Source organism: Neophocaena asiaeorientalis, unplaced genomic scaffold (assembly GCF_003031525.2).
Source record: "Neophocaena asiaeorientalis asiaeorientalis breed wild unplaced genomic scaffold, Neophocaena_asiaeorientalis_V1.1 scaffold78, whole genome shotgun sequence".
Taxonomy (NCBI): Eukaryota; Metazoa; Chordata; class Mammalia; order Artiodactyla; family Phocoenidae; genus Neophocaena; species Neophocaena asiaeorientalis.
Window position 1 is genome coordinate 866,542 of NW_020175018.1, and position 24,765 is coordinate 891,306.

The 24,765-nt window shown below is 46.7% G+C and overlaps 1 protein-coding gene across 2 annotated transcripts in view; it reads left to right on the forward strand.

Moving 5' to 3' along the window:
• Positions 1–24,765, forward strand: part of ZNF618 (zinc finger protein 618) — an 88,101-nt gene that overhangs the window by 53,874 nt on the left and 9,462 nt on the right. The window contains exons 10-13 of one of the 2 annotated variants that reach the window (XM_024762561.1): positions 5,001–5,240; positions 8,913–8,993; positions 11,112–11,156; positions 12,131–12,208. In XM_024762561.1, coding sequence (XP_024618329.1) covers positions 5,001–5,240; positions 8,913–8,993; positions 11,112–11,156; positions 12,131–12,208 — 444 coding nt within the window. The remainder of the gene's footprint in view (positions 1–5,000; positions 5,241–8,912; positions 8,994–11,111; positions 11,157–12,130; positions 12,209–24,765) is intronic. The other variant, XM_024762562.1, reaches the window with a different exon arrangement.

The following is a 24,765-nucleotide window of genomic DNA, read 5'->3' on the forward strand; positions in this document are numbered from 1 at the left end:
GAGATCTTTTTCTTTCAGCATTTTAAAAATGTCATTCCTTTATCTTCTGGCTTATGTTGTTTCTGATGAGAATTCAGAGATCATTCTGATTGTTATTCTGTATTTAATGGGTCTCTTTTCTCTGAATGCTTTTAAATATTTCTCTATATTACTAATTTTCAGCAATTTGATTACGATGTATAGTTTTCCTCATGTTTATCCTGTTTGGGGTTCACTGAGCTTCTTAGATCAGTGGGTTTATATTTTTCATCAGATTTGGAAAATTTTCAGCCAGTATTTCTACAAATATTTTTCTTCCCCAATCTCTTCCTTCTCCTGTTGAGATTTTAATTGCATATATATTAGATTGTTTTATGATGTTTACAGATCAGCTGAAGCTCTGTTCAGTTTTCCAGCCTTGTTTTCCCTCTGTGTTTCAATTTGGATGATTTCTGGTGTCCTGTGTACACATTTACTGATCTTTTCTTCTACGGTCTTACTTGTTTCATTAGAAATATCCATCAAATGAATCTTACATTTCAGCTATCGTATTTTTCATCTCTGTAATTTCCACTTGGTTCCTTTCTACATTGTTTCTTTCATTATATTCATATTATCCTTTAAGTGTTTGAGCATATTTATAATAGCCGTGTTAAGGTCCTTGGCTGCCATCATCCCTGTCATTTCTTTATGTTCCTGTTGATTTTTTTTCTCTTGATTATTACTCACATTTTCCCACTTCCCCTAACAAATAAATTTTTATTCTGTGCTGAACATTGTGGATGCATATGCTATGTTGCTGAGTGTGTGGATTTTGTTGTCTTCTTCTAAAAAGTGTTGAATTTTGTTCTGGCATCTGGCAGGCAGTTAATCTACTTACAGATCAACTCGATACTTCAAAGCCTTGTTTTAAAGCTGTGTTAGGGCAGTTCCAGAGCAGTCCTTATTCTAGGGTTAGAGTAATCCTTCTGAGGCATGGCTTTTCTGGGTCTCAACTGAATGCTGGAGGTATTCAGCAAGATCTCTCCTCTGGCAGGTGGAACTCAGACATCTCCTTGCCTTTTGCCACCTCCGAATCTTCAGTCGGCTCCCGCCCCGCCCCGGCAGCTATTGGTTGCCAGTCATTGCAGAGACTCCCTCTGCACAAATACAGTTTGGTGTTCAGCCAAAGACCTCAAGGGGCCCCTCTGCCCATTTCTGGAGTTGTTTTTTTGCACAATTGCCTCCTCTTTGTTATTCTTCCCTGTCAGTTCCAGCTGCCTCAGAAGCCCTGAACTCTGATCACTGTCTCTCAGATCAGTGAGATTGCAGTGCATCCTTCAAGCTCCACCTCTGTGCTGTGGTCCAGAGGGTCTATCCTAGCAGAGAGCTGGGGTGATCCTGGGGCTCACAGCAGGTCTTCTTTCATGAATCACAGTCTTGCACCATCTACATTCAGAGTCTGAAAATTCTTGTTCCATGCATTTTGTCCAGCTTTACAGTTGAATCTGGAGGAGGGCTAGTCCTGTACCAGGTATACATACCATCTTACCAGAAGTGTAAGGTCTCCAGTTCTTTCTAAGACTGAAATCTGTGAGCAGTGGTTCCCAAATTAGATTCCCCTTGCATCACCTCTCCCTTGCATTCCCTCCTCTAGCCTTTGAGCACCCTATTCCCTTTTGCCTCCAATGCGTTTCCACTCCTCTCTACTGCGTTAAAGGTTTCAGGGAAATCCTCCGGTCTTCCCTGCCTCTCAGCTGCATGGTTACCTTTCTTGAGTCCTTATAGTCTCTGAATTTCTGTTCCAGTTAAATTTTCAGCTTTACAGAAAGAAGAGACCACGTGCTGTCTTATTTTTAATATCTCTTATGTGTAAATATCTCATACCTTTCTTACTAGGCCAGTTTGCCAGTCTGAAATGCTTTCTTCCTTTCTCAGTGAGAGCCCAGGTAGGAATATCAGCCTGATAACATTCCATGTGAGAAAGTCAACAGATGGAGCAAAAGGTTGAGTGAAATGAGTTAGGAGCCTGGGAAGTTTATCTTGGCTCAGCACTGATCTCCTCTGTGACCCTGGCATGGGGCCCGTACCTCTCTGAGCCTCTTTGTCCCTAGCTGCCTTATACCCTTGGTACCAGTGGGAGGATAACATGTGAGAAGCTTCTTTCGCCCTCTCTTGGGCCTCCCATCTTTAATGTGCTCTGTTTAAGTGGTTCTGAGCCATTCGTGCTTTGATTCTTGGTTCCACAGTATCCGTTGAGCACTTCCTGTGTGTTAGGAATGTGCCAGGCACTGAGTGCGTGGTTGGACCAAAGTGGCAGAGTCCCTACCCCCACGGAACATACAGGGTAACGGGGAAAGAGACTTGATCAAAGATCACACCATGGGTCATCGTTGGTGGCAGTCAGATCTTGGAAGGGAACAAGGGAGGCGACTGGAAGATAAATGACCAGGTCGGGTATCAGGGAGGGCTTCCGGAGGAAGTGATGTTTCGGTGGAGGTATGTAGGACCGGCAGTAGTAATCCAGGCAGAAACTGGAGGGAAGAACATTCCAGGCAGAGGTGATACCATGAGCAAAGGCCATGAAACTTGGAAGAGAGGGGTAGACTGAGAGGGCAGGAAGTGGGCAGGCCCCAGGCAAGGGTCCAGGGCAAGCAGGTGATGCCCGAGGGTTTACTGTATCATGTGCTTTTGGGTGTCCTGAACTCCCTGCCACAGGGAAGGAGGGGCTCTCCCACACGGGATGCCAGGATTTTGACAGCAGGGTCGCAGACCATGAAAAGATCTGATCCAGAGGGTCTCCTAGAAACCATTCTGCAGGTGGAGACGAGGCCTAAGAGGGGAAGCAACACGCTCTGTTTATTGCTCAGAAATTCTCTGTCCCTTGTGCCCAGGTGCCCGGGGGTGTGTTAGTGCCTAAGGGGACCACATGGCCTGTGCAAAGACCTCCATGAGAAGCTGGCAGGCTTGAGCCCCCGTCCCATCCTGGCACTAACTTTCTGTGTGGCTGTAAACTTATTAACCATTCTGGGCCTTGGTTTCCTTATTCCTAAAAAATACCATTAATAACTGTTTACATCTGAAGAGTAGTTTACCGTTCAGGGTGCTTCCGTGACGTGTATGGATTCTCACAAAATCCCTGTGAGGTTGGTAATGCACAGATGGGTGTCCTGCTTTCATCAGTGGAGGTGAGGTGGGAAAACTGAGGCCAAGAGGGGAAGTAAAGAGTCCAAGACCGCAGAAGCCGGAGGTGACAGACTTGAGGTTCAGAGGTGGGTCAGGCTCACCTCACACTCAGTGCTGTTTCCATTAAACAGTGAACCACAAGCTGTGGTCCCCAAACTGTGCTTCAGGGAGACGGGAGAAATCAGAGATGGGACGCTGGACGCCTCCCTCAGAGTTTGATGTGTAGGTTTATCCCGTGGCTAAGAAAAAAATAATTGAGAATTGTGAGATGAGCCACCCTTCCGGTTGAACTCGGGACCTTCAAGGTCTTTCACTCTGAAAGGGAGGGAGGGAGAAAGGGGGATCATATGTAAGTATCCTTCCCCACCCACCCGTCTCCAGTTCCTGATTGAGAAAGTGAGAATCTGGAGAGTGGGGTGGCGGGGAAGAGGAGTGGCGGGGGACACCTGTGTTCTCCACAGACTGAGCCTGGGGGATTCCTCCTGGGGCTTGGGTGGGGCAGGTGAGGGCTTGCTTACGGGGCCACGACCAAAGGACGCCCCATCCCCAGCTCCTGGCATCTGGCTGCTACTGAGGTGGAAAGGCAGTGACCTCCCCAGGGGGACAAGGGGGACCAGCCTGAGTCCTCTGAGCTCACCTCAGGGCCTCGGGTCCTGTGTGACCTTGAACAAGGCCCTGACTCCTGCGTCTCTGGGCCTGGGCTTCCTCCGGCCAGGAGTGGGCAGAGGTGGAGGGTCAGGGAGTGCCCGTTTATTTTGGCTATGAGAGCCATGGGCGCAGCGTCTGGTGCCCAGGATGGCCGCTTCCCTGGGAGCAGGGGTGTAAGAAGGTCTCTCCTCTGCCCCTGAGGCAGGCAGCAGGGCAGCGTCCTCCCCAGGCTCCGGCCAGGCTCTGAAGCAAGGTGGTGCCCTCGAGATGTTCCCAGTGCCGGTGGGTTCCGTGAGCCCCCGGTCAGCCCCGGAGGGGTCCCTTCTCTTGCCGTCTGGTCCACTCTTGCCCTCCGGGAAGAGTTGCAGTTGACTGAAACCACTGCCTCCCCTTTCGGTTGGAAGGTGGCACTGTGGCCACATTCAGGGGCTTGCCACCCCGGTAACTACGTCTCCGGGCAGCGTGCAGGAGGCTGCCACCTGATACCAGCCGAGCTGGAGACCCGCTGAAGGTCAGGGCCCCCCACCCGTGTTCTCAGCAACTCCGGTTTCTGCAGAGAAGGCGGGCAGGGGAGGCAGGAGGTGTGGGAAGTGGTGACACAAGCTGCCCCTAACCCCACCGGGGAGCTGCTGCACCGATTCCCATTAAAGCATCAGGCGTTGGGTCGAGCGCTGTCCCCTGAGGTTGTCAATCCCAGGCAGTGCCCAGGAGCTCCCCGAGCCCCTTCCCCTAAAACCGTGGGGCGACATTGGGCCCTCTGCTCTTCCCCTCTCCCATCAATCAACCCTGCACCTCTCTGCCTCTCTGTCGTCTATCATTACTGCTGAGCCAGCCTGCGTTGGAAGGAAAAGAGGCTCAGGAGTCAGCATTCTAGAAAATGCATTTGAGCCTGGGTTGACTGATTCAAGTGCCCCAAGCACGGGTCACAGGCCAAGTTCTTAGACACAGAGAGCCTGGGTTGGTCAAGGGTTATGGGTGACCCAGCCAGTGGGCTGGTCAGTGGTCTCCAAGTAATGCTGAGTGTGAGCTGGCGATCGGGCTTCCCTCGAGGAGAAGCTGGGGAGGGTTTTAGACTCCCAAACATTCTCAGGCTCCAGGTGGGAGCCAGAGCCCTTGCTCTCTGTGGACCAAGAAGTTTTGGCCCTCGAGCGTAGGGGTACTTGGTCGGCTCCAAGCGCCCTCGGCAACTGAGAGCGTGACCCTCTCAGGTACTGCCCCCGGGTGGGAGCCACCGGACGATCCAGACACGGGCTCTGAGTGTTCGCATCCAGAGGTCTCCCCGTCTCCACGCTTCGTGGCAGCGAAGACCCAGACGAACCAGTCGGGGAAAAAGGCTCCGGCCTCCGTGGTCCGATGCGCTAGCCTCTTACACCGCACCCCTCCAGCCACCCAAACCCCGACGTTCCGCACTCCAAACTCGGGATCTCCGGCAAGCAAGGCAACTGCAGGTACCAATGGCCTATGTTACCCTCACACTTCCTCCACTCCCCGCCCTTCTCCCCACCTGCCACAGCTGTGCCCGGGGTCATTGTTCCCTTGCAAGAGCGAGGGTGGTGGTCCCTAGCTCTCTGGGACGAATCTGGGTCCCGGCTCTGCCTCAGGCTGGCTCTGTGACCACGGCAAGCCACCTAGCCTCTCTGAGTCTAGGTTTTCTTACCCTAGATCAGAGGGTTGTACAAGATGGTTTGCAAACTAATTTGTATAAGTAGGAGAATATTTTTCTCCCCAAGTCATGGCCTAAGGGGTTTTAAATTCTTCTAAATTAATTGCCAACATTTGAGCATTAGGAGATTTTTATATGAAACTTTTGATTTCTGGCTTACATTGAAAAGTCAGATCTGGCAGTCCTGGGCCCACTTTCCTCAGGGTAGCAGTTGCCTTGGGGCCGAGCCACAGCTGCCTCCTTCAGTAGAGCGTGTGCTCTCCGGTTTTCCACAGTCCCCACCACTCCCTCCTGCCTCCCCAGTACAGTGGCCACGTGGCAGGTGCCATGTCTCATTGTGATCACACTGTTGTCTGTCTCGCATCCAGCCCAGTTCATCCATTTACGTCACCTGCCTGGACCCTCTTGGCATGAGTTTGCATCCCCCATTTTTCAGAAAACCCAGTCTAAAAACTCATTTCTACGAAGAGCTGCTCTCCATGAAGAAGAGTATTTGGCTGGGAGCTCTGTTCTCTTGGCCTCCCTCTACCTCACTGTTCAGGAAACCCCTCCACGAGCCATAGCCCAGCGGGAAGCCAACGGATGCCCACTCCAGTGTTGTCTGAGTCTACGCAGAAAGGGCTCAGACTCTGGAAGGGTGAACAGGCAGTGGAAGGTGCACACCAGCCATTTCTTACCAGTTATCGGGGAAAACTGATAAGACACACTGTGTGCTGAGTACCAGCTAATCAGGAATCCTGATTCCCACCTGGATGGAAAGAGCCTTGGGCCTTCTCCCTAGATATGTGGGTGTAGGGTAGAGTGATGACTTGGTCATTCTGGGACTACGGGCCTTTCAGATACCCTCAAGAGGCCCGAAGTTATCCATTAAAAATATACAAGTGGTCAAACTGAGAACTCACTCAAATGAACCAGGGGGCTGGACCGATTACAGCCATGTGATGAGTTGTGCTCGCCTTTACTCTGGTTCAGAAAGCTAACCAGGAGCAAGGATGTGGTTCTTAAAAATATTTGAAGCTATGCTTAAGTGCTTAGATCTCCCGAAAGGAGAGTAAGTAGTTAATCAACTTTGAAGGTGATAGTTTTCAGCTACTGTGTAGAGAAGAGCTAGTAGCCATTGTTTTTTGGCAACAGTAGTTATAAATCAGTTAAACAGGCTGGTCGTCACGGACTTATTGGTGGTAGATACTGGCTCAACTAAATAATGGGATCACGGCTTTCAGATCTTGATTTTACTCTCGACCTTGTGGCTGGGAGTTTTTGCATCTGCAGTTTCTACAGAGAACTGCCTGTAGGGCCTGTGTGGTCTGTGGCAGCTCTCAGAACCCAGAGTCACCAGGTAAGCATCACAAGCGATGGGGCTTGCCTCTGGCCGCCTTTATGTGACCTGGAAGACTTGTGGTGGGTGTCACACCTGGACTACTACCTGCGCAGCTCAGGGGACACCAGGTTGTGAGCCGGAGCCTGCATGTTGGAGCTGGAAGTCATCACTGCCCCCGTCATGCTAGAACAGGCAGCCGCTCCCGTGCGTGCGTGCGTGTGTGTGTGTGCGCGCGCGCGCCTGCGCGGGGATGTCCCCTGTGGAGCCGCTCGCTGGTTTTCAGCCAGAGGTGCCTATAGCAGGGATAGCTGATCAAAATCTGCTTTATCAGCTGAGCCATAGGAGGCTAATTATAAGAGTCTGTAACCTTAGTTGTGCTGAATGGTACCAATGTGTGGGTCAGGCTGCACGAAAATCCTCCACAGACGGGTAACCGTCCCCTGCATGCATGAGGTTTAAGATGGCAGAAGGAACCACTTCCCTGCCCCAGCCCTTTTTAAAAAGGAAGCATCTGTCCCAAGAATGAAATCTCCTTATTCTGCCACCTTAAAGGGTTAGGAACTTAGGCCCAGGAACCTGACAACCTCACTCTCTCTGGGTTTTCACCTATAAGATGGGAATGACAGCGTGGACCTCATAGGGCGATTGGAGGATTATGTGGATGTAAAGCATCTGGACCAGTGCCTGGCCCATAGCAGGTGCTTCGTAAATAAGAGTCCCCCTGTTTTTCCTAGGTAGAGAATTGAGGGACTTTCTTTGCCAGTTTACAGATGGTATCTTGAAGTGGGCAGGTATGTAGCTCTCAGTCCAGGCATTTTACAGACACAGTTAGAAGAGAGAGTCTTGTGTGTGATGTTGTCAACAGCCTCTGCAAAAAGGAGGCTGCATCAGGAGGCACTGTCAGAGTCGGGGGCAGGGGAGTTGAGCAGGGCCTATAGGAGCCACCTGGGGCTTCCTTTCCCATCACCCCAGTGATCGTCTGGAACCTCGGCTCCCATAGTATGAGCGCTTGCCCTCCTGGCATAGGGTGGCCTGGGTGACAATGGCATTTCCCAGAGTGGGTTCCCAGAATCACCATTTTTGAAGGATGTTAAGGAATCTCATATTTTTAAATGGGCTTCAGTGGCCGATTATATTTGGGAAGGTTGGGTTCAGTGAAGCTAGATGGGTCTCTCTCCGGTCGAACTTCTCAGAGCCTTTGATATCCTCAAGCAAGCTGTTTCTCCTTAAGAAAGGCTGCTGGGTCAGCTGCTCATCCCAGATTGACTTGTTCCCAGAAGCCTTTATATCCTGGCACATCCAGCATCCCCACTGAGCAGCTTGGAAAAGCCGTCACCTTCTGGCTCAGACGTTCGAGACAGAACGTTGGTGTCTCCCACCTGGTTGGACCCTTTCTCTGACTCTGGCGTTTACAGAGAGTTCTGGGAGAAGGCGAGCCACTCAGGAAGGCACGTCAGTGGAGACACCCCAGAATCACTCAGGGAGCCAGTCCCTTGCCCCCGGTGAACCCTGACCAGACCTCACCTGGTCTTTGGCCTCCCAGGGTGTGGGGCTACCCGGCTCAGCCTATCATGACATCTCTGCCACCCAGGGACCCCTTCCACTCTCTGGCCCTCCTGCTCTGCCAGAGCCACCCCCAGAAAGCAGTCTGTCACCCTCCCTGCTCCTTGGTGGGGCCTGTGTCAGCAGAATCTGGCAGAGCAAGTCGTGAGTGGCAGATCCAGATTACTTAGTGTCACGTGTGGCTCCCAGGGGTCAGAGATGGGAGACCCTGGCCTGTGTGCCATCTACTCGATCAGTTGGAGCTCAGGAGTGCGCCCACATCCCACACACACCCCCCCCCGTGCCTGGACCTCCACCCACCCTGGGTACTGTCGGGGACCTCCTGGGACCCTGACGAGGTATCAGGCAATTCAGGTGAGCCTGAGGAACTGCAGGTTTGGGGTTTGGGGTTCTGGAGCCCATCCCTCTGCTGGTTCCCCAGCGTAAAGCCTCAGGCACTCACCCAGCCCAGGGGCCGGGGCAGTTCCCACGTCCCTGGCCTCCCAAGCCCCCTCTGGCATGCCCCTCCCTTTGGACCTGTTGCTGACCAATCACCGTGGTTTTTCCTTGCTCTCTCCTCTCCCCACCCAGCAGAAAGCGCTTTCAGTCGGAGGGTAGAAGGCAAAGCACAAAACCACTTTGAAGAGACGAATAGCAGTTCCCAAAACTCCAGCGGTGAGTGTGCCCCATGACAGTCACCCTGTGTTGCGGCCTCGATCCGCTCCGGGATCTTTGCGGTGCGTGATGGGGCAGGGTGTCGGGGGGAGGCTGAGAGCAGAGCATTAGAGGGTGGCCAGAGCCCGGCAGGCAGAAGCGGGAAGGGCCCTTTTTTCCAGGGACATCCCCCCGGGCCTCAGGAGCATCTCCGGGACTATGGATCCTCTTTGTCTCTTCCCCATGGAGAGAGGAACTCCCCTGCCCCATGACCTGTGTGATACACTGACTTGGATGGCCCCCTTTGAGCCATTGCTATGTTTATAGGATGAACATCACAGCCATTTTTTTTTCCAGAAGAAGCAAAGCGGGTACAGTAGAGAGAGCTGTGGCCTAAGAGCCGGAGGCCCCAAGTTCTGGTCCCCTTTTGGACCTGGGAACATCCAAAGGTTCCCTTCCAGCCCCTACCAGCCCAAGTAGGCTTGCCTGAGGTTCCCAGTGGTGTTTTGGCGCCCCCTGGTGGTTGCCTTCTGCAGGACTCTAGCGGAACCCTAGAGCACCTTAGAGCAGCCAAAAGCCACTGTCCCCAGCCAGACCTGGGGCCAGCCTGGCGGAGCCATGCGTGATCACAAGCAGCCTCTGCCCGAGAAAGGCACAGCAAGCTGGTCTGCACAGTGCCAGCCAGGGCAGGGTGTAAAAAAGATTCTGATACTTCCTTTATACTAAGGTAAGCCATCACTCACTTTCTTGCTCAATTGAAGTTTAATTCACCAGATTAGGTGTTGGCCTGTGCTCAGCACGCTTGGGTGCAGACAGACGATGCACGTGGCTTGACCACCAGTCAGGGGCTTTATGAAACATCCAGGAGCGCAGACTTGCACATGCAAGCTTCCTCACAGTGATCTGAGCTCCAGCCGAGGCTCGACCCCAGCTCCACCATCCACAAGCCGGTGACTTGAGCTCGCCTCTCAATTTCACCTCTGCTGTGGAATGGGCATGGCACACACGTCCTCGCCTCTCAATTTCACCTCTGCTGTGGAATGGGCATGGCACACACGTCCCTGTGGTGGGGAATATTCAGAGGGTGCCCTGCAGAGTTCACACACTCACATGGTAGGCTGTTTGGGAGGTGGTGGTGTTTTTTAAGTAAACCAAGTGGTTTGATGAATAAGTGCTCCGAGGAAGGGAGTGGGGCATGCCGTGGGAGCCCCGAGAATGTTGCCACGATCCTTTAAACCGTAGAGAGCATGTCGACTTTTCCAAACTGCTTCATCCTTTTGGAAGCTATAACCCACTCAGCCCCTCCAAAAGGTGAGCCTTAAAGAACTGGAGTGACTGGCCCAAGGCCACACAGGAATAAGCAGCAGAGCCAGGACTGAAACCGCGGTCTCCCGGGAGCCTTTGTTCTCAGCCAGCCAGGCTGCACCCCCTGCCTCTCCTTCCACCAGAGCCGATGTTCAGGGTTGGGAATGACGGTGTGAAGCACTGCTCCCGCCGGCAGCCACCATTTATTGAGCGCTTACTGTGTGCCTGGCACGTGTTCAGAGCTGTATGTGTCTTAACCTGTTTTCATCCTTACCACAGCCCAGTGAGGGTCAGTGTTATTGTTACCCCCACTTTTTGGTTGAGGAAACTGAGACTCAGGAGACGTTGAATTGTTGCCCCAGGTCCCCAGCTTGTGAGTGGTGGAGCCAGGATTCCCGGTGTAGTCCGTCTGGCCCCGTTCTGCCGCCTCCTGCCTGTGAGGCTCACCTGACCATGCCAGGAAGCGCGGAGAGCTGCCAGCAGACAGAAGAGCCCTCAAAGCGCAGCCCTCCCTTGGCCTCTCTGGTGTTTGGTGCCAGACAGTACCACCCCGGTGCCGGGACCTAGAAGCAGCTCCCAGCTCCCTGTCCTGAACCAGGCAGCATGGATATTTTCTCCTTGGCGCTCTGTGGGCTGACTTTTTGAAAGTTGAGGGTGTCCTGGAGGGATGGCCCCGGCTGATCTCGCCCTGCCCATGCCCCAGCCCCACCCCAGCTGCCCCCTCCTCCTCTGAGAGCCCATCTGGCTCACTACTTCCTAAGGACAGAAGTAATGACTGTCATCTCCGAGCACCAGAACCAGAAGAGACTTAGCTAAACTGTTTCTCTTTTGCAGAAACTGCAAGTCCCCTGATTTCCAATCCTTTCCCTCTCCTACAGAGTAAGTGATGGTCCCATCGGGGGGCTGGAGAGGGCGAGGCAGGGTAGGGAATGAACTCAGCCAGCCACACGTTCGGGACCTCCCCAGAGCATCAGACCTGGGCCTCCCTCCCAGGTAGACCCAGTTGGAGGAGGTGGAGGCACAGGGAGACCCAGCCCAGGCGGGTGGAGGAGTTTGGACAGGTGTCGGGCGGAGCTGTGACCATGGGTGTCCTGACTCTGCCACCCCCAGCCCTGCAGGAACAAAGCCACCCCTTCCTGCTCGCGGGGGCAGCCTCAGGACGCCTCTTCCGAGCGCATCTCCGCCATCCTCCTGCTGTCTTTTCCCTACTCGTTTTTGCTCTCTTCTCTCTTTCTTTTTCCTTCCCCGTCCCTCTGCTGGGCACGCGCGCTCGCGTTCCTATGTGCTCTCATTCTTGCCACCCTCCGGCCCGCTTCTCTTCCCTTTCCTGTCTTATCCCTGCTTCTCTAGCTCTTCTGTGTTTCTCCACTTCTCACTCTTTCTCTCACCCCTTCTCTCCTTCTCTTTACTGCCCTCCACGTCCATCATGTTGTTTTTGGTTCATTCATACGTTCATTCATTTGTTCACTGAGCAAACAGTGCTGTCTGTGTGCTTCCACCGGCTGAGAGGTGGGCTGCGGAACAAATAAGACGTGGTCTCCGCCCTGAGAGAGCTCTTGGTCCCTTAGTGTTACCCCCGGCGCCCGGAACAGTGTGGCACACAGTGAACACTCGATAAATGCCGCTTGACTACACTCGGCGGTCTTGATCTGCCAGTCTTCCTCTCTCCATTGCTCCTCCCCCCACAGCCTCTCCCTCACTAGCTAGTGACAGGGGGGCAGACAGGCCCAGAGCCCTGAGTGCACAGCCCCCATGTGTGTCTGGGTGCCCAGTTCCAAAGCTGCCTGCGGCCCAGCAGAAAGGCATCTGGGTTCGTGCTGCCCCTGAAACGGCTGCTCCGTTTCTCCCTGCAGAGCCCTACACGTGCGGCGCCTGTGGAATCCAGTTCCAGTTCTACAACAACCTGCTGGAACACATGCAGTCCCACGCGGGTAAGGGCCCCACGGTTGACGGGGGCGGGGTACTGAAGCCCCCCTTATCCCTGCCACCCTCAGATCCTGCGAAAGGCAGGGACGGCCAGGGCCAGCCTGCGGGCGCTCTCCCAAAAAACAGTCCCAGGACGTGGGAGCCCTGGTTACTCCGTTGTAAGTCAGGGTGGTCTGTGCCCTGCGGGGGCAGCTGGCTTGGTGGCAGCGTAGCCAGAGAGGGGGTCGGAGCTGGAGAAGGCTTCCAGAAATTGTGACCTCTGCCCGGAGCCTAGAGGCCAAACAGGAGCTGAGCAGGACAGAGTCGTGGGCGTGTGTAGGGTTGAGTGTGGTTTGAGACCCAGGTGAGCGGAGGAAGGGGAGGGCAGTGGAGAGGGCTCAGCCCGGGGCAGCCTGCGGCGACCCCCATTGCTTTCGCGGTCATACCCCCGAAGCAGCAGTCCTCAAACGTGAGCGTGCATCAGTCACCAGGAGGGCTGGTGACAGCACAGATTTCTAGGCCGCACTCTGAACTTCAGATGCGTGGGTCTAGGGCGGGGCCCAGGACTCGCATTTCTGACAGGTCCTCAGGCCACACACACCCGGCTTGTCCGGGACCACACTTTGAGAACTGCTGCTGTAGAGAGCCACAGCTAGGAGTCTGCTGTCTGGACACCCTTTTTATCAGCTGTATTGCCATCTGTCCGGCTTACAATGTCAGCTCCCTCACTAGACCACCAGCCTCCAATTTTAGGTTTTGGTCATAGTAGCACTGATTTCTTTTTTTCTTTTTTTTAACGTCTTTATTGGAGTATAATTGCTTTACAGTGGTGTGTTAGTTGCTGCTGTATAACAAAGTGAATCAGCTGTACGTATACATATATCCCCGTATCTCCTCCCTCTTGCATCTCCCTCCCTCCCACCCTCCCTCTCCCACCCCTCTAGGTGGTCACAAAGCACCGAGCTGATCTGATTTCTGATCTGATCTCTGTTTTAGGCAGGCAGACACTGTTTGCTGTAACAGGTAAATCCCAAATTCTCAGTGGTTTGACATACCACTTCCTTCTCAGCCACATCACAGCCTAATGCACGCGGCCTTCCACGTGGAGATTCAGGGACCCAGACTCCTTCCTTCCTGTGTCTCCATCCTCCCCTGGGTCACAGAGTCCTCTCTCTCTGACTGATGGGCGGGGAGAGAGGCACCCTTCCTTCTTTACCACTTCAGACCACAAGTGACACATACATGCTCAAATTCCAGAGCCCTGCCCGGGGACAGCCCGACAAGGGAAACGGGAACATGGGGGAGACAGCTCGCTGACCCTGCCACCCTTCCCGTAGGGTGATCCTCTGGAGGCATTGGAGGCGATATGAGAAAAGCGCCTGACACAGACGGTGGCTCAGTAAAGGCCAAAGAGGAGCCGACCAGGAAAGAGACTGAGTGTTTGCTTAGCTGCTGTCACTTCTGCTGTCACGGTGGTGGTTGTTGTTAGTTATTGCTTGTCTCTCTCTTAGGTTTCTGAATCTTTCATATCACCTTCCAGGTCTGGCCTGACTAGCACAGAGTATTACAGGGCGAGACGCTCTCCAGGCAGGTGCTGTTCTGTTAGCGTGACCCCTCTTCATTTATACGGCGTATATCTATTGGGTATCTGCTGTACACTAGGCACCAACTCGCATGATTTCGGGTGGGAGGGAGATAATTGATTTCTAATGTACTCATTAAAATCAGTGCAGGGACTTCCCTGGTGGTCCAGTGGTTAAGAATATGTGCTTCCCGATGCAAGGGGTGCGGGTTCAACCCCTGGTCGGGGAACTAAGATCCCACATGCTGCACGGCACGGCCCAAAAATTTAAAAATAATAATAATAAAATAAAATCAGTGCAGAGCTGGATTGGCTGCCATGACACGTGAGTTCCAGTCCTCTCTGACCGATGTGTCTCTATACCATGTGACCTCAGGCAGGAAACTTTGTCGTGCCCCCCCACTCTGAGTCTCCATCTCTAAAACAAGGGCACACAGACCTGCAATCTCCAGCTGCCCTCCTCACACCAAGGTTCTGTCTTCACGTGTCTCACAGCTCCTGCTTGCCTTTGCTGTCAGCCATCCTGCACCAGGGAAGGCCTTGAACGCACTCAGAGCACTTAGACTTGACCCCGTGGGGAACCAGTAGCCAAAGTTAGAAGGATGCTGGGGACCACTGCCTGAGCACAGCGCTTGGGCCCGAGACCCCCACGGCCCCGTCTCTGCTCCCTTCTCCTCTGAAACCCTCTGCCCCTCTGCGGGCTCTGGAAGCTGAGCCCTAATTAGGGAAGAGTCTGGGTGCCAGGGCCTCTCTGTCCCTCAGGCAGTCGGGCGGAGGCCATTAACATGCAAATCAAGGGTGCGCCTGTGGGTGCCCCACCTCCCCCAAGCATCCCAACTTGTTTTCCGAGAAGAGCTTTGGGCTGCTTTGTTCTGGTTCAGTGCTGGCAGAGAATGCCTTGCCGGCAATCCAGTGCAAAGCCAGGCTGAATCCCAGCCAGGCTGAGTCGGGATTAAAAGATTGACTCCATAGAGAGAAATTAAGCGCCATGATCTGCGCAGTTCACCGCGCTGCTGATAAGGGGGATCAGCCTCGAATAACAGCAATCTCATTAAGAGGCTGCTGAATGGCACAGGGTAATTCCCGCTAATAAACTTCCCGTCTGCGCTGTAGGAGAACCTGCCTGGCCCCCCCGGTGACAGCTTAGGAGCAGGTTTTGGCGGCAATAATACTAAAGATAGCTAACACTTAGTGAGCGATTACCGTGTGTCAGGCCGGGCTCCTCAACAAGCTGGCTGGCATTATCATCCCCGTTATACAGATGAAGAAACTGAGGCTCAGAGAACATAATCGCTGGCCCAAAGTTGCATGGCTCGTAAAAAGCACCTCACATCGTTTGAGTTCTTACGTATTAGCTCATTTGATCCTCAGAACATCCCTCTGAGCTGTGTCCACATTAGCTCGCCTTTATAGATAAGGAAACTGAGGTGAAAAGGGCTAAGTAGAGAAAATGGAAGCACATATTTTGGGCAGAAAAATATCACTTAAAAATTCCTTATCAATAAGAAAATTATTAGTCCTGTGCAACAATTAATGATTTAAATAATGATCATAATATTTAAGAAGTATAAACTGTTTCCATAATGTTTTGCCTCCAGAATGCAATAGCTCATTTCCTCAACTGCTATCAGTAGGGCAGACGCTTTGATTTTTTCCCAAGTTATAGTGCTGTTTGGCTCGTGTTTAGACGTGTGCGTTATGCGGTTCATATTAGTGCGCTATTTCTGTGTTGTTTATTTTTTGTTCTTTTAATAAAATGTGTACATTTCAAAATAAAATAAAGTGGCTAAGTAACTTGTCCAAGGCTCTGCAGCCACAGTACGAGACCAGGATTCCGACCCTCCCGTGAACTCCGGAGCCGGTGCTCTGAACAACCCCCCTCTTCAACAGGGTAGATGGGGTGGAGGATTAGGGATGGGGGAAGCCCCCTCAGAGGTCATCTCTTCTAGCCTCTTTTCAAGTAGTCGGGGGACTGCAGCTAAGTGAGGCCTGGGGACTTTCCTAGGAGGCAAACAAGTTGGCAACTCAGAATGGTAGGATTTGGGAATGGCCACATTTAATTTCTGATCCCTTTGAGCTACTTCACCTCTCTGGGCATCGATCTTCTCATCTGTAAAGTAGGCTCATCGCCATTCTCCACAGGCTGGGTGAGGGTTCTAGAGATGATGTGTGTAAAGTATTAAGGGCTATGGCACATTCTAAAATAAGACTGAATAATGCAGTTTTCTATTTTTCTGTCCCCTGCTAGAAACAACTGCTTTCTTCTTTCTGCAACTGGTCCCTCCTTGGGAGACAGCCTTTATTCCAGCTTTGCATCCCGCCCTTTACAGATGTCTGTGTATCTGTACGTGTGTGAGCGTATGTATCTGTGGTACGTAGGGTTAGCCACACTGAGTAAACCTTGTTTCCAGCTCAAGCTATAGATCGTTTACTGAGTACCTCACCCATTTAGCAGCATTATCTGTGAGATAAGGAGAAAAAAAGTTTTTTTAATAAACCATGCTAGACATCATTATCTAATTAGAGGTTGAGTAATCCCAATTTCAAGCCTTGCAGAAAGGCAGAGAATGAGGGAATCGCCCTGCAGCTTGCCCAGCCCCGGGATTTTGGAAGGAGGAGGGGAAACTGAGCCCTAGAGGAGTGAAGTGCCTGACTCAAGGTTATAATACTCAGCCAAAGCCTGGTTCAAATCCCGGGCTTCCAAATCTCTGTACTCTAGCAGAGAAAGTCAGTAAGAATGGCTGCTGGTTTCCATTTTAAAATTTGTGTTTCTCTTTTTTACACGTGAGGTCTATTCAGTAAAGGAAATTGGGAAAATGCAGAGAAATTACAAAATGAAGACTCAGCCATAATCTCACTACTCAAAGTTAGCCACTGTTACTTTTTTTTTTTTTTTTACAAATATTTATTAAGTATATATGGTGTACTGCTATAAAGTGAATGGTTTTTTGTTTTTTTATTTTTGGCTGCGCTGGGTCTTTGTCGCTGCGCGCGGGCATTTCTCTAGTTGAGGCGAGCGGGGGCCACTCCTCGCCATGGTGCGCGGACCCCTCACCGCAGTGGCCTCTCTTGTTGAGGAGCACGGGCTCTAGGCGCGAGGGTTAGCAGTTGTGGCTCACAGGCTCCAGAGCGCAGGCTCAGCAGTTGTGGTGTGCAGGCTTAGCCACTCTGCAGTATGTGGGATCCCCCCGGACCAGGGATCGAACCCGTGTCCCCTGCATTGACAGGCAGATTCTTAACCACTGCATCACCAGGGAAGCCCAACTGTTACTCTTTTAATGGTTTCTTTTCAGTCTATTTTAAAATCAGATTTATTGAGATATAATTTACATAAATAAAATTCACCAATTTTAAGAGTACAGTTTGATGTGTTTTGATAAACGTATAGTCATTTAACCACTATCACAAGCACAATGTATAGTGTTACCATCGACCCAAAAAGTTCCCTTTGCAGCAAGTCCCTTTCCCAGGCCCCCACCCTGGCAACCACTGTCTGCTTTCTTTTGTTATAGCTTTGCCTTTACTGGAATTTTGTATAAATGGAATTATATGATATTTAGTCATTTGTGTCTCACTTCTTTCACTTAGCATACTTTTGAGACTCATCCATGTTGTTCTGTGATATCAGTATTTCTTTTTATTTCTGAGTAGTATTTCATTGTTTGGATATACCACAATTTGTTTATCTATTCCCCTACAGATGGACATTTAGGCTGTCTCCAGTTTGGGGCTATTACGAATAAAGCTGCTGTGAATGCCCAAGTGCAAGTCCCTGTGTGAACATTTTTTTTTTTTAACATCTTTATTGGAGTATAATTGCTTTACAGTGTTTTTAACTACTAGGTAGATACCTAGGAGTAGAGATGCTGGGTCATTTGGTCATACTATATTTAACCTTTTAGGGAACTGCCATACTGTTTCCTCAAGTGGCTACACCATTTTTACATTTCCACCAACAGTGTATGAGGGGTCCAGTTTCTCCACATCCTTGATAATGCTCGTTATTATCTGACTTTTTGATTATAGCCATTCTAGTGCATTAAGGGATATGTCATTGTGATTTTAATCTGTGTATTCCCGGTGACAAATGATGTTGAACACTTTTTCGTGTGCTTATTGGCCATTTAAATATCTTCTTTGGAGAAATGTCTATTCAGATCCTTTGCCCATTGTTTAATTGAGTTTTTTTGTTTTTTTATTATTGAGTTGTAAGAGATCTTTTTATCTTTATATACGAGGGCTCTATAGATATATGATTTACAAATATCTTCTCCCATTCAGTAGGTTGTCTTTTCACTTTCTTGATGCTATCCTTTGAGGCACAAAAATTTTTGACGACGACTACCTATTTTTTCTTTCATTGTTTATGCTTTTGATGTCATATGTAAGAAATCATTGCCTAACCCAGGGTCACAGAGACTTAACTCCTCTGTTTGCTTATAAGAGTTTTATAGTTTTCACTGTTACATTTAGGCCAGTATTCCATTTTGTGTCAATTTTTGTATGTGGTATGAGGTAGGGGCCCAGCTTCATTCTTTTGCATGTGGATATCCAGCACCATTTTTTTTTTTTTTTTTTTTTTTTTACTGTGGATCCCCTGCATCGGCAGGCGGACTCTCAACCACTGCGCCACCAGGGAAGCCCCCAGCACCATTTTTAAAAAGACTATTTGTTCCCCCATTGAATTATCCTGGCACCCTTGACAAAAATCAATTAACTGTAAATGTGAGGGTTTATTTCTGGATTCTGAATTCTATTTCATTGATCTGTACGTCTGTTTTTGTGCCAGAAGCACACTGTCTGGATTACTGTGACTTTATAACAGCTTTGAAATCGGGAAGTCTAAGCCCCCCAACTTTGTTCTTCTTCAAGAGTGTTTTGGCTATTCTGTGTCACATAAACTTTAGGCTCAACTTGTCAATATCTGCAAAAAAGACAGCAGGACTTTTGATAGGGATTGTGTTGAATCTAGATCAATTTGGGGAATATTGCCGTTTTAACAATATTGTCTTCCAGTCTTTGAACATGGGATGCCTCTTCATTTATTTAAGTCTTCTTTGAGTTCTTTCAATAATGTTTTTAGTTTTAAGTGTACAAGTCTTATACTTCTTTTGTAAATTTATTCCTAAGTATTTTATTCTTTTATAGGCTCTTATAAATGGAATTATTTCCTTACTTTAATTTTTGGAGTGTTCATTGCTAACGTAGAGAAATATAATTGATTTTTTTTTAGTATACTGATCTCATATCCTGAAACCTTGCTGAACTTATTTATAAGTTTTAACAGTTGTGTGTGTGTGTGTGTGTGTATTCCATAGGATTTTCTATACACACAGTCATGTCATCTGTAATCTGTAAGTAGAGATAATTTTACTTCTTCCATTCATGTGGATGCCCTTTATTTTTCTTTTCTTTTTTATTCTTTCTTTCTTTTTTTCTTTCATTGACCTGGCTAGAACCTCTAATACATGTTGAATAAAATAGAGTGGACATTCTTATCTTGTTCCTGATCTTAAGAGGAAAGTTTTTCATGTTTAACCATTAACTATGATGTTGGCAGTGGGTTTTTCATAGATGCCCTTTGTCAAGTTGAAAAACTTCCCTTCAATTCCTAGTTTGTTGAGTGTTTTTATCACGAGAGGGTGTTGGATTTTTGTCAAATAATTTTTCTGCATCTATTGAAATTATCACGTGGTTTTTGTCCTTTATTCTATTAATATGGTATTGATTTTTGTATGTTGAACTAATCTTGTATTCCTGGAATAAATACCACTTGATCATGGTGTATAACCTGTTGTATATGTTGCTGGATTTGGTCTGCTCTGTTTTATTAAGGATGTTTGTATCTATATTCCTAAGGCATAGTGGACTATAGTTTGTTTTTTCTTGTGACTTCTTAGTCATGTTTTGGTATCAGAATAATACCTGCCTCATAGAATGAATTGAGAAGTGTTCCCTCCTCTTCTACTTTCAGAAGAATTTGTGAAGTGTTCTTTTAACTTTTTATAGAATTCACTGATGAAGCTATCTGAGCCTGGGCTTTCCTTTTCTTTTTTATGGTCGGTGTTTTGACTGCTAATTCAGTCTTTTTAATAGATCTATCCAGATGTTCTACTTCTTGAATCAGTTTTAGTAGTTTATGTCTCTCTAGGAATTTGTCTATTTCATCCAGGTCATCTAATTTGTTGGAATACTGCTGTTCATAGTGTTTCCTTATAATCCTTTTTATTTCTATCAGATCAGTAAACTTGTTTTTTTTTTGTTTTTTGTTTTTGATGTCCTTTATGAGGTTGAGAAAGTTTCCTTCTCTTCCTAGTTTGCTGAGATTTTGTATCATAGGTGGGTATTGAATTTTATCACATTTTAAAGCGCATTTATATCTATGGAGATGATTTTTCTTATTTTTGTTTTCCTCTTAGTAAAGGGAATTACACTGATTGGTTTTCTGTAACTATTCTATTTGTGGGATAAGCTTCATTTATTCATGATATGTTATTATTTTTATTTTTTATTTTTGGCCACATGGCTTGCGAGATCTTAGTTCCCTGACCAGGGGTTGAACCCGGGCCACAGCTGTGAAAGTGCTGAGTCCTAACCACTGAAACTGCCAGGGAACTCCCATGATGTGTTGTTATTTTTATATATTACTATATTTGGCTTGCTAATAGTTTGTTAAGGATTTTTGTGTATATGTTTATGAAGGATGTTGGTCTGTAGTTTCTTTTCTTGTAATTTTTTTCTCTAGTTTTGGATCAGGGTAATGAGAGCCTTATAAAATGATTTGGGAAATGTTCTTTCCTCTTCTAATTCTGGGAGAATTTGTTTAGAATTTGTATGATTCCTTCCTTAAATATGTGGTCAAACTTTCCAGTCAACCCATATGGGAATTTTCTTTGTGGGAAATTATGTAAACTATGAACTGAATTTCTTAATAGTTATAGAACTTAAGAAATTTGAGGTTACCTGTTTCTTCTGGAGTGAACTTTGGTACTTTATGTTTTTTAGGGTTTTTTTTTTTTTTGCCTCACTTAAATGGTTGAATTTATTGGCCTAAAGTTATTCATAATCATTTTAATCCCTTTGATATGTGTAGCATCTGTAGTGATGTCCCCTTCTTTTACTCCTGCTACTAATAATTTGTGTCCTCTTTTTCTTTCTTTAATGTTTCCTGTTAGAGGTTTGTCAATTTTACTGATCTCTACAAAGAATTAGCTTTTAGTTTCATTGATTTTTCTCTACTGTGTTTATCCATCTTCTGTTTCATTAATTTCTGCTTTTATCTGTATTATTTCCTTTCTTCTGCTTATGTTAGACTCAACTTACTCTTTAAACTTACTCTTCAGATCTCTTAGTGTAGAAGCTTTATAACACTGATTTTAAATGTTTATTCTTTTCTAATATAATTATTTGATGTTATAAATAACATTTATTTAGATGTATCCCACAGATTTTGAAATGTTATGTTTTAATGTTTAGTTCAAAACATTTTCTGATCTCCCTTATGTTTCTTTGACCTATGGGTTATTTACAACTGTGATGTTTAATATTCAAATAGTTGAAATTTTTCCAAATATCTTTTTGTTGTTGATTTCTAATTTAATTCAGTTATGGCCAGAGACTATACTTTATATGATTTCAGTATTTTTCTATTCCACCTCCTTTTTCTGGTAATCTAGTTACATGTATATGGGACTGCTTGATGTTGTCCACTCTGTTCATTTACATTCAGTCTTTTTTTCTCTTTTCTCATGAGAGTAACAATTACTGAGAGAAGACAGTTGAAATTTCCAGTTGTAGGTTTATCTATTTCTTTGTTCAGTTTTCTCAGCTTTTGCCTCATGTGTTTTAATGCTCTGTTATCACTTGCACACACACTTAGGATTAGTATATATTCTTGGTGATTTGACCCCTTTATCATTATGTAGGGTCTCTTGTTACCCCTGATCATATTTCTTGTTCTGAGGTCTGTTCTTTCTGTAATACTATCACAAGCATCTCCACCTTTCTCTGCATTACTGTTTGTATGGTATACCTTTATTTAACCTTTTACTTTTAACTTATCCATGTCTTCATATTTAAATAGGTTTCTTATAGATAGCATATCATGGGGTCTTGCTTTTTTATTAAGTATGACAATGTCTACTTTTATTTGAAATGTGGAGACCATTTAAATTTAATGTGATTTCAGTATTATTGGGTTTAAATCTACCATTTTCGTATTTGTTTACTAATTGTTTCACTCGTTGCTTATTCCTTTTTCTCTAATTTTTTGCCTTATTTTGGACTGAGAATTTTTTATGGTTCCATTTTTATCTCTACAATGGATTTATTTGCTATAACTGTTGTTTTTTTTTATAGTCTATTTGGGTTTTGAACTATGCATTTCTAACTTATCAAGTCTACATTTAAAGGCTATTATCCTTTTCATATTGTGTGAAAAACTTTCAACACAATCTTCTATTTCCCCTTCCTAGTCTTTCTTCCGTTGTTAACATATGGTTTATTTCTACATGTAATTACCACAATTCATTGTTATTTTTTTCCAGTGAGCAGTCAGTTATCTTGTTAAAGAGATTAAAAATGAGGGAAAACACTTTTTATATCCATTCATGTACACTTTCCAGAACTCTTTATTTCTTTCTCTAGATCCAGATTCTTATTTGATGTCATTTTTTCTTTGGGGGGGTGATGTCATTTTTTTTTAATACCTAAAGAACTTCCTTGAACATTTCTTAGAGTTGCAGGTATGATTTTTTTTTTTTTTTGGTCCTTATTTTACCTCTATTTGTGAAAGATAGTATCACTGGATTTAGAATTCCCTTATTTTATTTTTAATTTTTTGTGTTTTTTTTAAATTGAAGTATAGTTTATTTATAATGTTGCATTCGTTTCAGGTGCACAGCAAAGTGATTCAGTTATACATACATACATATCTTTTTTTCTGATTCTTTTCCCTTATAGGTTATTACAAAATATTGAGCATAGTTCCCTGTGCTATACAGTGGGTCCTTGTTGTTTGTCTATTTTATATATAGTAGTGTGTATATGTTAATCCTAATTGATCCCTCCCCGCCTCTCCTCTTTGGTAACCATAAGTTTGTTTTCTGTGTCTGTGGGTCTGTTTCTGTTTTGTATTGATATATGAGTTCATTTGTATCATTATTTTACATTCCACATATAAGCGATATTATATGGTATTCGTCTGGCTCACTTCACTTAGTATGATAATCTCTAGGTCCATCCATGTTGCTGCAAATGGCACTATTTCATTCTTTTTTATGGCTGAGTAATATCCCATTGTATAAATATAATTTATATTATATAAATTTAGATTATAAATATAATATAAATATCTTCTTTATCCATTCATCTATCGATGGACATTTAGAATATTAGGTTGACATTCTCTTTTAATACTTTGTTCTGTTACCTGCTGGGTCTGTTGTTATTCTTGTTCCCCTGTACTTAATTTTTCCCCCTCTCTGGCTGCTTTTAAGAGTTTCTCTTGTCATTGGTTGTCAACAATTTGATTATGATGCTGTGCCTTGGTGGTGTTTTCTTTATGTATTTCTGCTGGGGGTCAACTGAGCTTTTAGAACCTGGGTTTACGGTTTCATCCAATTTGGAAAGATTCTGGCCATTTCTTCAAATGTTTTTTCTGCCTCACCCCCTTTTTCTGGGACTCCAGTTATATTTATGTTAAACTACTTAACATTGTCCGTGCCCCATTTATTTATTTTCATTCTTTTACTCTCTCTGGTTTTCATTGGGTAGTTTTTTTGCTCTGTCTCCAGCTTCACTGATTTTTCTTCAGCAGCTGTTGTAAGCTCCTTATTGGCTAATTCCATCATCTCTGTCCTTTCTAGGTCTGTTTCTATTGATTGGTTTGTCTCCTCATGTTATAGGTCATATTTTCCTACTATTTTGAATGCCTGGTACTTATTAGATGAATGACATTGTGAATTTTATAGTGTTAGATGCTAGATTTTGTATTTTTTAAGAGTATTAAACTTGGCTTACAGTTTGTTACTTGGGATCACCTTAATACTTTGGAGGCTTGCTCTTTAAATGTATTAGGGCAGATCTAGTGGCTTAGTCTATGGCTAATTTAGCCCCATAGTATTTCTCATGCATTGAGGTCTTTCCATTCTGGTTGAGGGGATGCAGGTGATTTCCCCCACGTGGGAGCCCTGGGAGTTATCAGCCTACTGCATTTTAGTGATTCTTTCCCTATAGCAAAGGCTCCAGGGAACCCCATTGAAATCTCCAGAGCTCTCTCTTTTTGTAACTCCCTCCTCTTTGGTACTTTTCCCTGTAAATTCTAGCTGTCTTGGGCCTGCCTGAACTTTAATCTCTGTCTCTTCAAGGGGACCGCTGGGCTCTGTTCAGTTCCCTGGTCCTACGCAGCAGCTTGAAAACTGCTTCCAGGCAGTAAGTAGCACAGTCAGAGAGCTCACCGCATTTGTTTCTTTTTCTGGGATCAGACCCTGGGTTGCCTGTATGAAAGCAGTCGTATCATCATGATTAGCGGTTGTTTGCATCTGGAGGGCAGAAGTGAAAGTCCCCTCCCCATCTTCTTTCGATGCATAGGTTTGTTTGTTATTTGACTTGTGAGTCTAAAATATGTATCTGTAAATAATACATATGACATTATGATTAGAGCTTGCTTTTCATTACCTTATGCGTTTTCCCATGTTGCTCCAGTCTACATGACCACCTTTCTAGTGGTTGCAAAATATTCCTTGAGTGCACGTCCCAGAGTCCCTTGACTAGTCTTGCAGGTCTGACTGAATATGTAGAAGTTGGGGAAGCCTCTTCTCTAGGTATGAATAGTGTGGCCTTGACCTCTAAGGCCTGATGCCTTTAACTGAGAAGAATGGAAGAAAGATGTCTGGCAACCCTGAACAGAGGCCACTGACCCATTCATATCCTCAGGTTGTGAATTCTACCTGTAAGATGATGTCTCAAGGAAATACACCCACAACAACAGCCAAAGAGCAC